Here is a 15611-nt window from a genome sequence, read left to right on the forward strand (position 1 = left end):
CTTACAAATTGAAGCAGCGAGATTTGTCTATGCAAAATGAGTTCTGTTTGGAATAAATGAATAAACAGGAAGTCATTTAATCAGTTATGTATATTTGTTGTGGTTGTTTATTTTTGAACTTTTTTTTTACATTTTTATTTTTATATTTATTTTTTTTACAATTTTATATTATTTACTTACTTACTTGTTTACTTTAAACTGTTAAATAGGTACTGTTTGTGTTAGTTTTATTTGTTCTCTTTTACAGTTTATTTCGTTTTATTATTTAAATTTTTTATTACTCTAGTTATAGTAATAACGCAAAGAGCAACGCATTTGATTGCTCAGTCTGATACTGGAGCAGACTGAAAATCAGCGCTGAGCATTGTTGCTAATGCACAGCATAAGGCTGAGTTTGCGGCCATTTGCCATATTGTTAATATTAATTAATACTAAAGACATTTAGTTAATAATCTTGTATTAACAATAGTGTATGGCAATAAAGGATTTTTATTATTATATTATTATTATTATTATTAATTTCGGGGAGCTGAGTTCGAATTAAGCAATTAAAATATCACTTTCCGCAACGGTGAAGGTAAACATCGTGAGGAAACCCGCATGCCTGAGAGTTCTCCATAATATCCTCGAAAGCGGGTGAAGACCACAAATCCGCATTGGGCCAGCTAGGTGGACTACGGCCCTAACCCTTCTCAGAAGGACAACCGTGCGCTGTAGTTGGCCAGTAATGGAGTGATATAATGAAAGAGGCAATGGGCGGTGGGTGGCATATAGCTATGAAAACCGATGGACGCTCAGAGTCCCAAGGTGCTGTAATGGCCACCTCACGCTAAACGCGGTGTTGTAGACCCACGACGAGGTAAAAGTTGAAATCAAGCGAGAAGCGAGCCGCTGGTCCCAAGAGACACAAGACCGTTGCATTTTGAAATCCCCTACAAAAGACCTATTTTTTACATCGATCTGACCAGAGAAAATTCAGATTATTTTTTTTATTGGATCATTAAACTGGTAACAATCATTGACGTTATCATTAGGATAACATAAATAAAAGAGAAGGACTGGAGATTGAAACCTTCCAGGAAAAACCACAGCATGCTTAATTAAAATAATCTAAAAGCTAATCAAATAACAAAGCAAAATTTAAAACTTAATACCTGCAATACTATACAAAGAATAGTGATGTTATAAAATTAAAATGGAAAAATAAATTCCTAAACCCGAGATTTCCCTCTTAAAATCTCAGTTCATACCGCTGCGCAAGGCGGGGCCCGTCACAGTAGAGTAGGTACGAGAATCCGTTCCGAAGTTAGTAAAATAAAAGACATTACTATATTTTTACCATTATAACCTGTATTTCATCAAGTCACTGTTAAGCTTATAAAATTCGTTTTTAATTAAATCCATAACTCCATAAAATATACTATTTATACAACATATAAAAGGTAAGTCAACCTATTCTCATACATAAGATCAAGGGTCACTGGTATATATAAATGTATGTATTTAATATAAAAAATCAAATAATAAAAATAAAAATAGTTTATTTCGGTAAGAAACAAAGTGGTATCAATATATCGCTGAAGCCTTCTTTTAATCGTAGTATTATCGGAGTCTTCTGACATAGGGGTAAGCCCCTATGTCAGAAGACTCCGCAAATATATATATATATATATATCAATTTTTTTTTATTCCATTTCAAGTTAGCCCTTGACTGCAATTTCACCTAGTGGTAAGATTATGCAGTCTAAGATTGTAGCGGGCTAACATGTTAGGGAGTATGGTAGTAATACCCCTAATCGGCTTTTACGTGACATCGCACCGGTACACTAAATCGCTTAGCGGCACGTCTTTGTCGGTAGGGTGATAACTAGCCACCAGACAAGAGAAAATTCAGAAATTATAAATTCCCAAATTTCGAACACGGGACCTCCTATTTATAATATATTTTTTATTTTACCTCACCGTTGCGCCAGAGACGTCGTCGTATCAACATAATTAGTTGGATCACAGTGTAGAAAACTTACCATCCCTTGTGAGAATAGGCTGGCAATACTTTAGCGATTTAGTGCTTATAATTTTATTACAGTAAGTATATCAGTCAAGGCCACATATTTTATACCTGATCTAAGCACCTATGATTACATTTTTAATAATTTTTATAGTATACAGGCCGTTCACTCAAACTCAGTACAAGTTTGTACTTATCATTAAGTTTGGTTGGGCAGTACTACATTAGAATACAGTAACCTTAGTATAATATTTGCACGCTTCCAATAAGTTGCGTCGTTTTATGTATCAAAGTGGCACCTACTTTAAAGAAATACAATGGTTTCCGTACCATTGTACCAGAGCGCCTATAATATTGTATATTTTTTGTTAGTGTCAACAGAAATACATCATCTGTGAAAATTCCAACTGTCTAACTATCACAGATCATGATATACAGCCTCGTGAAAGCACAGCAGAATCTAAATAATAGGGTCCCGTTTTGCCTTTTGGGTTTAAGAACCCTAAGAATAAGCCAAACATTTGGCTGATTTTTAGGGTTTATATAAACTAGTAGTTTTTTAATATTTTATCTAAACTAGTAGAGCTTTTCTTATGACAAAGCTTGTCAGGGGAAGTACTACTGCCTTGCTTATTTCTATTGCCAAAAAGCGTTGCTGTATTCTGGTCTGAAGACAGAGGTTGCAGGTGTAATTATAGGTACATGATGCTTGCTTGATTTTTATTGCATGCTCTCCGAAATGTTGCTCTGTTTATAACCTATTTCCACTTAGGAGGGCCATTTGTTATAATAAAAAAACAATCTTACCCACTATCTAAGTTATGGGAATTTGAGTAGAATTAATTTTTTTTTGATTGGTACTTGCAAAACTGGATGCATTAATTCCGATGTTATTTTTGATTCTCGAAAACGAAACACTTTGTTACATGACAGCAAGCTTGCAAATTCCACACTAAGAATACAAATTTATTTAAGGCAAAAGCAGCCAGCTAGAATTTGGGCTTTGGATAATCTATTCGTGACATAAAACTGCTAAACCCCCTACAATTAAAAATGTATACAAAGTTCAAAGATAACTAAGAATTTACTAAGTGCATTTAAGTAAATTTAAACAATCAGTAAATATTATATTTTTGGGTCTTCAATACCTACAAATTTTTTGTAGTGTATTGCACACTATTGCCATCTGTACTGAAATTAAACATGAAAGTTTAAGATTAATCCATCTCATATTTGTTTTACAACAAAGTACAATAACATACATAACATACAAAATAGGGGTATAGCAATTTTTTGTCACATTGTTTTTATGGGTAGTTATCCCTAAAATGCAGTCAATGAAAAGAGATAGCTAAGTTGTGAATGTAAACACTGTTTATATAAACATCTATTTGTGTAAACCTCTATTTGTGTGAGAAAAGGACACTAACTGTCTTTTTCTCTCACACAAATAATGTCAAGTTGTTATTTTAAATTCTGTTTTTTTTCATTGACCCCAGTTTAGTGTAATCATGTTTTTCACAACCTTTGGTGGTAAATGTGCCATTAATTGCACAAACCTTTAACTAAAACTTTAACTGATGAATTATTTCCCAGGTCTAAACCATTTAATGGAGCTGGTACATCAGTCCTGAGTCGTCGGAACAATAGTACATGCGGTTCAGGATTATGTACCATGAAGTGCAGCCAGCCAGGGCTCTGCTGGACTCCTAGGTTGCGCCATTCCGTTTCTGTCATGAGATGAGACTTTGGGACTAGTCTGGCAATGTCTGGAGGTAGGATTACATGTCTGGGAAAATAAGAAAAATTTGATGTAAAGATGCAGCAGTTTATGAGCAATCTTCAATATTCAAAATTCTATTTAATATAATTTTTAATTGTTCAGTGATAAGTAAGAATAACCTGTTTATTGACCAACTTTAATATTCTATATTATATATATAATTTTTTATTATATAATAATACTCAGATCCTACATGTAATTTTAGTGAAACAATTGGACAAAGAAGAACAATTAGCAAAAATAAACACTGCAAAGATAAATCAAGAATGGTGATACAATCTGCGCAAAAGAAAATGCAAGCAAATGGCATTTGACATACAGGTAACAAACAGTCACAATCAAGATATTTACCATACCATCAGATGTGAATGTTAAAAAATATGTATATGTTCTTTTATATTTTAATCCTCCTTTTTTTTCCTAATTATAATCACACTGTAATAAGTTTGCATAATGTGGATGGATAAAATGGAGTACACATTATTAATCGTAATAAATGTTGGCACTGCAAAACTTATATTAAAAATAAGTTCTTATGTTATATTTCGTTACAATTTCGTTATTTTCTATCATAACTATGAGCAAAAAGCGTGATGACATATGGATAACAAAATAATCAATATTTATTGAATTATTTATTGGACTGCGGTCCGAATGATACTGAGTAACCTTAAATGAATATTACATTAAATTTCAGTCAAAGTAATAAGTTATATATACCTGTATTCATAGATATCATCATTGTACCTTTCGGAGTACTGTATTTGGTCTACTGGCATTTTTTAAATACTTAGATGTACAATATAAATATAAAGGTTTGCTTCGTGTACACTAAAATTTTACATCACAATGTATTTCACCATTTCTAATGTAAATTACAGAACAATCTATGTTCGAACTGTGAATTCTTCTCCAAATTCCAGCTGTTCCCACTTCTCTTTTCGTGTTCAGTTTTACGTCAGCTGTCAAATTTTGCACGACATTTGTGTTTCCGTTTTAAATTCAAAGGATCCCAAAATCTAATAAAATTACTGATGAAATTACTAGATAGTCCTTTTTTACATCATAAAGCTTTTCGTTAGTCGTTAATAGCGTAACTTTACAAGTAAATTAATCCGCATAAGAGTATTATTCTAATATTAGTTATAAAGTGATTCAGTTTCTAATTTAATTTTAAGAGCTTTTGAACGTAAATACATTTGGAGGGAATTTAATATTGAAAAGGTCTCATTCATTTTTCTTAGGAGTGAACGCTTCATTTGCGGGAATAGAAAAAGGTGTTTGCTTCCTCATTGATGCAATTTTTTTATTTATTTTAAATAGAGTTTACCAGAAATACCTGCAAAAGATGATGAATTAACGTAGTACGCTGATTATTTACTTCATTCATATTCCTAACTATATGAACAGAAAATGAATAGTAAGTAATATGTGATACATATACTTATAAGATCTTTAAACTGTATGAAAGAGAAATAAATAACTTAGACAATATACAGCACCAGAAGACTATTGAGGTAGTGCCACTTAGAAAAGCCATTGTTATCTTATCATTTTATACATTTAAGATATTTAATACATAGTTTGCGCCATACCTAACTCCTCCATCGATTAAGATTACTTACATAGGCATAGACTTATATAGGCATTGCCTTGTTCTTCGTTAGGGAAAACGGGCATAAGACGTATGAAGCTGTCATTTGATATAATATATATGGTTACGCTAATCACGCCAACGTGAATTGAAATCTTGATAAAACGCTATTATTGGTGGGGATGATTTTATTTCTCGCCTATATTTTATTTTATTTTATCTATTTGTTGTGAAAAATGTCCAACGACACCCGTTCGCCATTAATTTTCCATTTGGATTCAGGGAACAATTTGCGAATATAAAGCTTAAAACATGCTCAGATTTTCGAATAAAGATAAGGGCCGAGTCCTCGATGGTTTGGTCACGGATCTTTAGGTGTTGGGATGCCAGTTCTGGGCAAAATTCGTATGGTATTTGGTTTTGGAGGAGATTACGGAGTTAGGTAATGGGCGAGGCCCAACCGTGTCTCTCGGAGAGCCAGGTAGGAGACTTTCTGTTACTTACTTGGAACGGGATTCTTCAAAGGGAGAGATTTATACGCTAAGAATGATTTGTCGATTATTTTAACCAGTATCAGATTTTAGTAGGTTATTTAATTAAAATTAGTTTCTTTTTCTATTAAATATGACCAATGTCAATATGACTTCCGCCATATAAATCTAGATAGGTAGTTCAACACTGCGAAATCATTATCAATATAAGTACAGGAACACGTTTACGTAGAGGAAGGTGGGACGTCGCTGAACAACATAGCCCGACGCATTATTCAATCTATGCGACCCCTCTGCTGTAAGCAATTCAATCATACATCCCGCTTTATAGGTTCACCAGGATTTACACATTTTTAAACTATCCTGTTGAAGCCCAGTCTCGAGGTTTACCTGGGTTAAAATTTACTTACTTAGAACTGACATTGGTTCCTCCTACTTTTGTCAGAGCCTCTAAATAGATAACGTAGCACAGTAAACGGACATTATTATAATTTCAAATTTACAAATATTTTGTGCAAATGTCGATACTGACCCTTTATAAACGCAAACGTTAAAAGGGTCTGTCTATCTTTGGGATTTATCCTAGCTACTTAATCTATAAAAATGGTCACCATACAACTGGCAGAAGAGCATGTAAAAGGTTCTGGACAGTGAACGGGCTATGGTGATCAAGCATTAGGAAGATTTTCCTTGGAGCTGATTTTGTGTTTGAACAACCATTCATCTTTGGAACTTATATTATATGGCCCTCATTTGTGGAAACCACGATACTGCGATGTAGGATCTTGTGGCGCCATCTAGTTCGCTAACGCAGGGACAGCTGATGAATTTTATGTTTGGTTCCTATAAATAAATAAATTCCTATAAATTTATTAATTAAATTAACCAGGTGGCTTTTCTTTATTCTACGAAAGAAAAGTTATCTATTGACTGCAATCTGACCTGGTGGTAATAAGTTAAGTGATGATGCAGTCTAAGATGGTTACGGGCTAACCTATTAGGAGTATGGCAGTTATATAAAACCTAAGGTCCCGAATCGATTTTTACGCGACACCGTAGCGGTACGCTAAATAGCTTGGTGACACATTTTTTTTCGTTATAGTGGGAACGAGCCACGGCTAAAGACCTGTTGTAAAAAATCTGTGACGATTGAGGATAAAAATGTTGTCTCTAAAAGTACAAAAATAACGGTCACTCTATATTTGCAATATAATGGATACCTATTACCTACACATCAGTGTCGTTGGTGTTGCATCCATACATCGGAAACCCGCCTCGGTTAGTATAGTAAACTTCCGACCTACGACCCGACATGACCAGCGTGAGTTTAGAGTTTCTCCAGGACCTCATAAAGGAGGAGCATCCTGATGTTACGTTACAGGATTTTGAGGCAAGTTATATGTATACCATTAATCATCATTTCAACCAATTGACGTCCAATGGACATAGGTCTATTGTAAGGAGTTTCACAATCCACGGAGCTGGGCCACTCGCCTCCAGCGGCTCCCAGCGATTCGTTTGATGTCATCTGGGCACCTCGTTGGGGGCCGACCTACGCTGCGTTTACCGGTGCGGGGTCACCATTCCAGCACCTTAAGACCCTAACGTCCATCGGTTTGATCCATACCATTAATAAAGTTTATGAAAATCCAGTATTCATCATTGAAGTTGGGAATTAATAATCTATAACTTAAGTAGTAATAGAACAGGAATAAATCTATCAGCGAATAAATCATTTATAGTACAGTCATCATCATAATCATATCAAGCCATTACCGGCCCACTACAGGGCACGGGTCTCCCACACATGAGAAGGGTTCAGGCCGTAGTTCGGATTGCTCCACATGCCTTTGAGAACATTATAAAGAACTCTCAGGTTTCCTCACGATGTTTTCCTTCAACGCTAAAGCTAAAGATATATTTATAGTCCAGGGCGGCTTCAGAATTACTGAACTTGCATTTATATTATGAATCTAAATCTGAATTAAGGAAATCGCCTCTTCGTCTCTTGTCAAGCCAATAATCAAGGAAAAACTTGGAATATTTACCTCCCATAACAATTTTTAACGATATTGTATGATGATTTAGTTTTTTTGTCACGTACTGAGGGTATCTGGGTCGACTAATAAAATCTTAGTAATTATATGAATTATTTTGTCCCGTCCCGTCCTGTTTGTACCTTGTCAGTTTGTTTATAGCTTGGGGTAAATTATTGTTTTCATTATAGACAAAAGTGCCTAAATTTGTTCTTTGGAAGCACGGGATAAATTTGCTTTATCCTGTGCTTTCAAAAATGCTTAAATTGCTTAAATATAATTAGATAGTGGTTAAAACTCATTTACTCGCTTTCCCAGGGTGCTCCGGGTTCTAAGCGCGGAGATAACTACACCTCAATGGTATACCGGATAAGTTTAAAAGGTACCAGAAAGCATATAGACACTGATGGCAAAGAGCTCATCGAGCCTTGGCAAGGTTCCATCATATACAAATGTCTGCCAGAAAGCATAATATGCCGACAAACCTTCAAAAGCGACGAATTGTTTTGCAACGAAGTAGCCTTCTACAACAAAATATGGCCAGCACTGGCTAGTTTTCAGAGCAAATGGGAGAAAGTTACGCATCCATTTAAATCGATACCAACATGTTACTTGGCTCGAAATGATTTGGTTGTCCTGAAAGATTTGAAGGAGTTGGGTTTCGTTATGCCGGATCGAAGGCAGGGGTTGAGCATTGAGCAATGCTATTTTGTCTTGAAGCACATATCGCATTTCCATGCACTTTCTTTGGCGATGAAGAATTTTGATCCTGAAGGTTTCTATGAGTTGCTGAATGTACATGATGGAATTTCTGAGGGTAAGTTTTATTTTGGTACACGATAAGCTACTCGTAAAACGTTTAACTAACGAGTTTCGAATAGTGTTTGCTAATTTTTTTGAAACATGCCATTTTGCTCGTCCTTTTTTTTTAGAAGTTTTTTACTTCGTTTTCAACGTTGCCTCCTTCCGGTGATATGTAGGTATATTTGGTGCAAAGCAGTAGCATTCTCTTTCTGTTCTAAAAAAAGGCTGGTATATAAAATTATCGACATCGATCTTATTGTTCTTCGAATGCCTCTAATCAATGAATGAATATACTTTTATTGTTCACCACACAAAAATACAGAAATATAGTAAATTAAATTTTCACACAAAGTATACATTTTGTTGTCTATCAGTAAAGTGGGGCAATAAGTTTTTTATACATACATTTTTCATTGAATAAGTATTTCTCCAAGCGTCTTAACTTAACTCAAATCATTCCCAATTCTGATGGCACGACTTCTGGAAAGGACACCTTAGTTAGCTTAATTTAACTTCTTTTTTTTTTCTTCCACTGCGTGTTAGCCCTTGACAGCAATCTCACCTGGTGATGATGCAGTCTAAGATGGTTGCGGGCTAACCTGTTAGGGAGAATGGTAGTCATATCCTTAATGAGTTTCTACGCGATATCGCACCGGAATACCAATTAATCGCTTAGCGGCACTTCATTGTCGGTAGGGTGGTAACTAGCCACTGCTAAAGCCTCCCAGCAGGACAAACCAGAGAAAATTCAGAAATTATAAATTCCCAAATTGCCCCTAAAGTGTATCGAACCGGGGCCTCCTACTTAAATTAACAGCGCTCGCCGTTGCGCCAGGGAGGTCGTTAGGACGCCCAACATATTAATTCCAACGAATACATTCATATTATTTTATTCCAACATTCATATTTTAATTATCGTTCACAGTATTTTTTCTCACGGAGAATATCGAATACTACAAGAGCTACTACACAGAAGCAATCCGCAATGCCGTGACTATGGTGGAAGAGGAACTCCATGATACTCCAGATAAGGACAAATACTTGGAGCCCTTCAAACGGTTCTGCTCCGAAGACACCTTCTTCCAGACCATGGTGGACAGAGTGACCCCTCGAGAGCCACTGGCTGTCATCTGCCATGGGGATTGCTGGACGAATAATCTTCTTTTCAAATATGTTAATGGTGATATTGCTGAGGTTTGTTAACTTATGGTATACGAGCTGGGCATACGATGTCGTGCTCTTTTTTTGCGGTTCCCGCGGGATCCGTTACTTTTTTGGGAATAAATTCCTATACTCATATTCAGCACGTCTTTAAGCAAAATTTTGCAGAAATCGGTTAATCAGTTGTTATATGTTCAACTTAGTGAGACTCCTATCTCAAGCTATATCTGTGCTAGATTTCATAAAAATAATTCTTGAACGTTTCCGCCGTTGCGATTTAATAAATAATATACTACGGCAGCTGGTGTTATGAGTACTAATGTGACTGATGAATAATTTTATGAATAATATACATAAATATGCAGATACACACCCAGACACTGGAAAATATTCATGTTCAAACATCACACAAATATTTTCCAGTTGTGGAAGCCTAGGACTCAGAAGGTAAGGTCGCTGCCCACTGCGCCAATCGGAAATTTAAATAAGTTGGTTCAAAACGCTCTTTTTCCAATTTTAAGTTAACTTTATATGTTTATTTATTTTAGTATTTATTTTGAAATCTATACCAACATAGTAGCCTGCAAGCCTGAGCCCTGAGATTTATTTAAGTTCGTATTCTCAAAGGTAAAATAAAGTACGGTGGAGTCTACCAATCCGGCCATGGCCAGCGTGTTGGATTGCGGCCTAAATCCTTATCATTCTCCTGCAACAGGTTGATAACGAATCTTTCAGATGTACATCGTAGACTTTCAACTCGCGCGCTATGCATCTCCAGCTTCAGACCTGGCCTTCCTCATCTACCTGTGCATGGACAGGGATCAGCGTAAAGAACACCTGGACGGCCTTTTGAGCTATTACACAGACGAGCTTTACGCCCGCCTGACTGAGATGAGCGATGGAAATATAATGGACAAAGAAACCCTGACTGATATGTAAGTTTAATGAGGCTGGAATACAGTTACCTTACAAGCATCATGAATAAAAAAATGAATACACCATTTAAAGAACGAATGAAGGAATGAATAGACTACACAAAGAATGAATGAATTCACGATTGAAAGAATGAAAGATTGAATAATGAATGAATACGCTTTATTGTACACCACAGAGAAATTCACAAAAATGCAAATACATTACAGCGTTATGGTAGAAGGTAAAATTTGGAGGCCTTACTGCTGCAAAGCGATGTCTTCCAGGCAACGGAAAGCGTAATAGGAAATGCTAAATATGCATCGTTGGTGGTACAATACCTATATAACGTGTAAATGAAAACCGAAATAATACTTCACCGGCTTTTTTAATAATAACCAATCTAATCTAGAATCTTGAGATGGCAGATTCGATTTTGGATTAGATTTATGTGGCTTTAACTGCTGTACAGGTTGCAGGAAGAGTTCAAAAAAAGCAGTCACTTCGGTCTAGGGAGTGCGTTGGATATGTACCCCATACTCACGTGCGACAGCAATGAGGCACCTAATCTTTATCAGGAAAGAGTAAGAATTATTTTTTACTATTTACGATCTCTTCATCAGTTTTTAGGGTTCCGTACCGAAATGATAAGCATGGCATCCTGATGATACGTCTTTGTACATCCGTCACAGCTATTTATTTCTTTAACTTCTAAATCTAACAGACATGGAATTAAGAATACTGGCCCAACATTAAAGGAATAAAAATGTACGTTTTTTATATTTCTGGAATACTGTTCATTTTAACAGGAGCAAATTTTGGAGTGCTATAAATAGTAAGTATAGTAATAACTACAAAGAAATGGGAAATGATTAAGAAAAAAAACATTTTTCTCCCCCATTGCACTATTTTAGAGTAAACTAAACTTTGCACTATTTAAGTTTAGAGTAAACTAAATTATTGAAAGGTCCTAAACTGTTGCTATTTTTATTTAAAAAAAAATAGTGCTACTTTTTAGACGCGTCAATTTACACCATTGTCTGTTCACAGGAGAGTGAAGTTGTATCGCCATCAGACATCATGCCTGTACTGACGTCAAATGCGAAGTGCCGTAAGAAAATGACAGATTTAATCATTGAGCTGGTGGATGGGGGGCTTTTATAAAATAAAAACAACTTTTTGGCTTTGAGCATACATCTGTGTCGATGCAAGCGATTGTGGTAGCCGCCCCAGGAAGAAAATACAGCTATACCTACAGAGTGTCTAGTGTGAGAGTTTTTACCTAAGATACGATACGATCGCGTAAATGTTAACTAAGATTTGTATGGAATTGAGAGAGCGCCATCTAGTTACACCATTAGGTAGAAAATCTCAAACTGAGCCACTGAGCCACGGACCTACCCTTTTAGTATTCCGTGCCTCAAAAGAAAAATTGAAGGATTTCGTTGTCCGTTTGCCTGTCTTTCAACACCCTTTGTCACATTTTATTTAATATCAAATAGGTACCTACCTATTCAATGCTATCCTGGAGCTGGAGCAAATGTGTTATTAACCTATACGATTATTGACCATTGACCTAGAACAGTGGCCCACTGGAGGAAGGCGTCAGATTTTTAATAAACGCGGCTTAAACCGGTTAGTTAAGCATTAAGAATAACTTCTGTTTATTAGAACCAATTTAACGTTAAATTATGTTTCTTTTAAGGCACGGAACCATTAGTGTGTGAGCCCGACTCGCACTTGGCCGTCTTTTTTATTTTACAAAGTGATTCTTGATCAACCTACAAACCACTCACGAGTGATTAGACGTTTTCAAAACTCTGAGTACGATATACTTACTGATTAATAACTTTAAGTGGGTTACAATAATTTATTGGGACAACGAATAAAATTAAACTATTAATCACAATACAGATTTGTTTGCTTTTACCATCAACCCGCCGGGAAGCTGCGTGGTGAGTCCGATCTCAATTAAATCGGGGTCCTTTCCTTTTGATAGCTTCCGCTGCGTAGCTCTAACGGTTAAAGTTTCGATAGAATCTTGTATTACAAAGTTTTTCCCTTTTAAAAGTCCAAAGAATTTCGCGAAAGCATTCGTCTATCTTTTAAGGAAGACTTATATGTGCAGGAAGTCGCGAGGGAAAGTAACACTTAAAACTCTTGTCGAATATAAATTTATTGTATTTCTTTTAGTAAAATATATAAACACGTAAAATAAGACAATTGTGTTAACATTTATATGTTTACTTTGTGACCATAATATATTTCTAGATATCTATTTAATAATAGCTTACGTTTTAAAATCAGATCGTAATAATATTTAATAATTAATTTGTATATAATGTGTATTCATTTGTAAAATGGTGGAAAATATTGATATAAAAATAGTAGTAAAAGTTAATTAGTAAGAAATTTCAATTCAGTGCAATGGTGCATGGACGGAAAATTTTGATAGATTTTTTTTATCGACCATTACTTTATCCAAATGACACGGAAGCTATATCCGAAATTAATTAAACATTAAATCACTGGTATACACTTATAATAAGATGTTTATACAGGAAAACTTTTTTCCAGTGCGCAAATTTAAATATTTACAATAAAACTATGACCGTTATCAAGCATGATCGTAATTTTGTTCCAAGTACATATTTTTTATTTTACATTACATAGTTTAACGATATGAATGATTAGAACTTCGATACAGATAATTATGGTCACCTTAATAAAGCTGTCAGCTGTTTTCTTGCAGTCAACGCCCTCGCGGCCACTGAGCGCTAACTTCATAAAATAAAGAACAATACACTTGGATATTGTAAAAATATATATGGATCATATAGGAGAAATATGACGTTTTATTAATAATGCGTAAACCACTTATAAAATTTGCGCAGTGGTCAAAAAAATCCTGTATTACCCGTACAAAATCGTGGCACATAAAAAAAAAAACGTAAACCTAACTGTTTTGGAATTTTCTCAATTACAAAAATTTAAAAATAAAAAATAATCGTAAAGCTTACGTACGGGCCAAATAATGAGAAATATTCTAATATAATGCATTTTTTAAAAATTATATTTTAATTTCAATTCTAGACAGATCTAGGTGTTAGACTTAGATTATATTCAGTCATTGAAAGCTTCAGATTTTTTGTTGAGATTCAGCACCGTTTATCTGAAGGTTCCAATAATTTTTTTTTTTGTTTAAAGTTGGTTACTTTTGTGTATTAATACTATCGCCAGCACTGGCCGTTTATAATGGCATTATCGAATAAGTCAACTTTTATTTGTTTCAATATGGCCAACTTGACATCAAAGAATCTTGTCACAATAAAAGACCCAATGAGATTTCTTATTTTACACTCGGCCTTAAGCCGCTCGGGGGAGTACTTCCCCTTCCTTTAGAAGCTTGAGTAGGTCTCATGAACCCTGAACTTTTGTTAGTTGTCTTCATCGGTGGTCTGGAGACACCTACAGAACTCCCGCTCGAAGAAGACCTAGATGCAGGCATTCTGGAGATTGGCTTTGGAATTGGTTTTGGAACGGGTTTCACTGGAGCCGGTGGCGCTCTCTTCACAGTAGTAACTGACGCGGAACTGTTCAAGGAGCTTCTAGAACTCCGCAAGGACGCACGAGAAGTTGACCTCTCGACCCTTAAAGAGCTCGCCCGTTTCGCGAAAGGGCGTTTCGGATCTAAAGGCGTTCGGGGGGGCGTTTTTGTCTCTTTGGTAGAAATTTTCTTTGGAATTTCTGTAGCTTTCTTCGGCGTAGGAGATTCACAGTCCATATTGCAACCCGACGACGCTCCTTGCGATGCGCTCTCCGAATTCAGGCTCTGAGTCTCCTCAAAACCTTCATCATTCAGCTCATGTTCACTTTTAACTTTCGGTATTCGAGGTGACGTCGTCCTTTCTGCTGTGGAAGGTGCTCTATCGGTCTTTGCGTTCATAGATTTTCTATACGCATTCCTCGACCATACCCCCGTAGGTGTCTGCGTCGGAGACTTTAACTCTCTTATGGCTTTCTGAACATCCTCCTGATTTATCGAGGTCTGCCGCCTCATCCTCGAGTATGGCACCGATTTGTTATCTTTGGTTGGCGTTTTATCTGTGCTTTGGGTACTTTGGTTTTTTAATCTGTCCTGCCAACGTTTTAATCTTACCTCCTTCTCTTCTTTGACTACTTCTTCAACTGGTTTTGCAACAGCCGTTTCTTTAGTAGTTTCAACAGGATATGAAGCTTGAATGTCTAGTTTTGACGGTCTGATCACCTGAGTTTCTGCGACAAGTTCTGGTGAGACATCTGGTTTCTTTTCTTCTTCGGGCGAACTTGATTCTGGAGTCCGTTTATACCGCCTCGTTCTTCTAGCGGCAGAGAATCTGTCGAACTGTCCGTCGCCTAAAATTTCTTGGCATAAATCCTTCATTTCAGTTGAGGCTTTATCTGTGAGACTAGAACTTGAAAGGGAAGGATGAAATTTCCGGCACGGTTCTCTTTCTGGTGGGGGATTAAACATTTTCCTTTGCACTGGTGGTGTTTCTATATTATCTGAATCTATTCCAACTCTGTCGGACTTGTCTGTCTTTTGGTCTTTAGCTCTGGTAACGGTGATATCGGGCAGCTTTCGCTTTTCCTCCTCGGTGATGGATACAAGAGGCTGAGGAGATTCTATTTGCGGTCGCGATCGTTGCCTTCTCAGTCGCCTCATCTCTTCATTTTCCTCCGTCTTTCTCCATGGTAATCTTTCTTTAGGTTTTGGTTGAACATCTAGAAATAAACAATTTCAATAGCTTATTATATAAATACAATAATTTGTGATAGAGTA

General features: G+C 36.0%; 3 protein-coding genes across 3 annotated transcripts in view; 1 reads left to right on the plus strand and 2 right to left on the minus strand.

Annotated features, from left to right (window-relative positions):
* Positions 1-1854: 1854 nt before the first annotated feature.
* LOC120633835 (cyclin-dependent kinases regulatory subunit-like) lies at positions 1855-4755 on the minus strand. The gene is made up of 2 exons (XM_039904197.1): positions 4512-4755; positions 1855-3797 (listed from the first exon to the last, which is right to left on the minus strand). Exons 1-2 carry the CDS (start codon positions 4568-4570, stop codon positions 3554-3556), a joined length of 303 nt encoding a protein of 100 aa, XP_039760131.1. The 5' UTR covers positions 4571-4755; the 3' UTR covers positions 1855-3553.
* A 2390-nt stretch (positions 4756-7145) lies between these two features.
* Positions 7146-12698, plus strand: LOC120633934. Its single transcript, XM_039904345.1, has 6 exons — positions 7146-7266; positions 8231-8729; positions 9642-9910; positions 10613-10812; positions 11262-11373; positions 11840-12698. The coding sequence occupies exons 1-6, from the start codon at positions 7189-7191 to the stop codon at positions 11951-11953; spliced, it is 1272 nt and encodes a 423-aa protein (XP_039760279.1). The 5' UTR covers positions 7146-7188; the 3' UTR covers positions 11954-12698.
* Positions 12699-13839: 1141 nt separating this feature from the next.
* The window catches only part of LOC120633659 (inverted formin-2), a 142780-nt gene continuing 141008 nt past the window's right edge, over positions 13840-15611 (minus strand). Inside the window, exon 25 of the mRNA XM_039903961.1 lies at positions 13840-15553. Within this exon, the coding sequence (XP_039759895.1) occupies positions 14139-15553 (1415 nt within the window). The 3' untranslated portion in view covers positions 13840-14138. The remainder of the gene's footprint in view (positions 15554-15611) is intronic.

This window comes from Pararge aegeria, chromosome 22, assembly GCF_905163445.1.
Source record: "Pararge aegeria chromosome 22, ilParAegt1.1, whole genome shotgun sequence".
Classification (NCBI taxonomy): Eukaryota; Metazoa; Arthropoda; class Insecta; order Lepidoptera; family Nymphalidae; genus Pararge; species Pararge aegeria.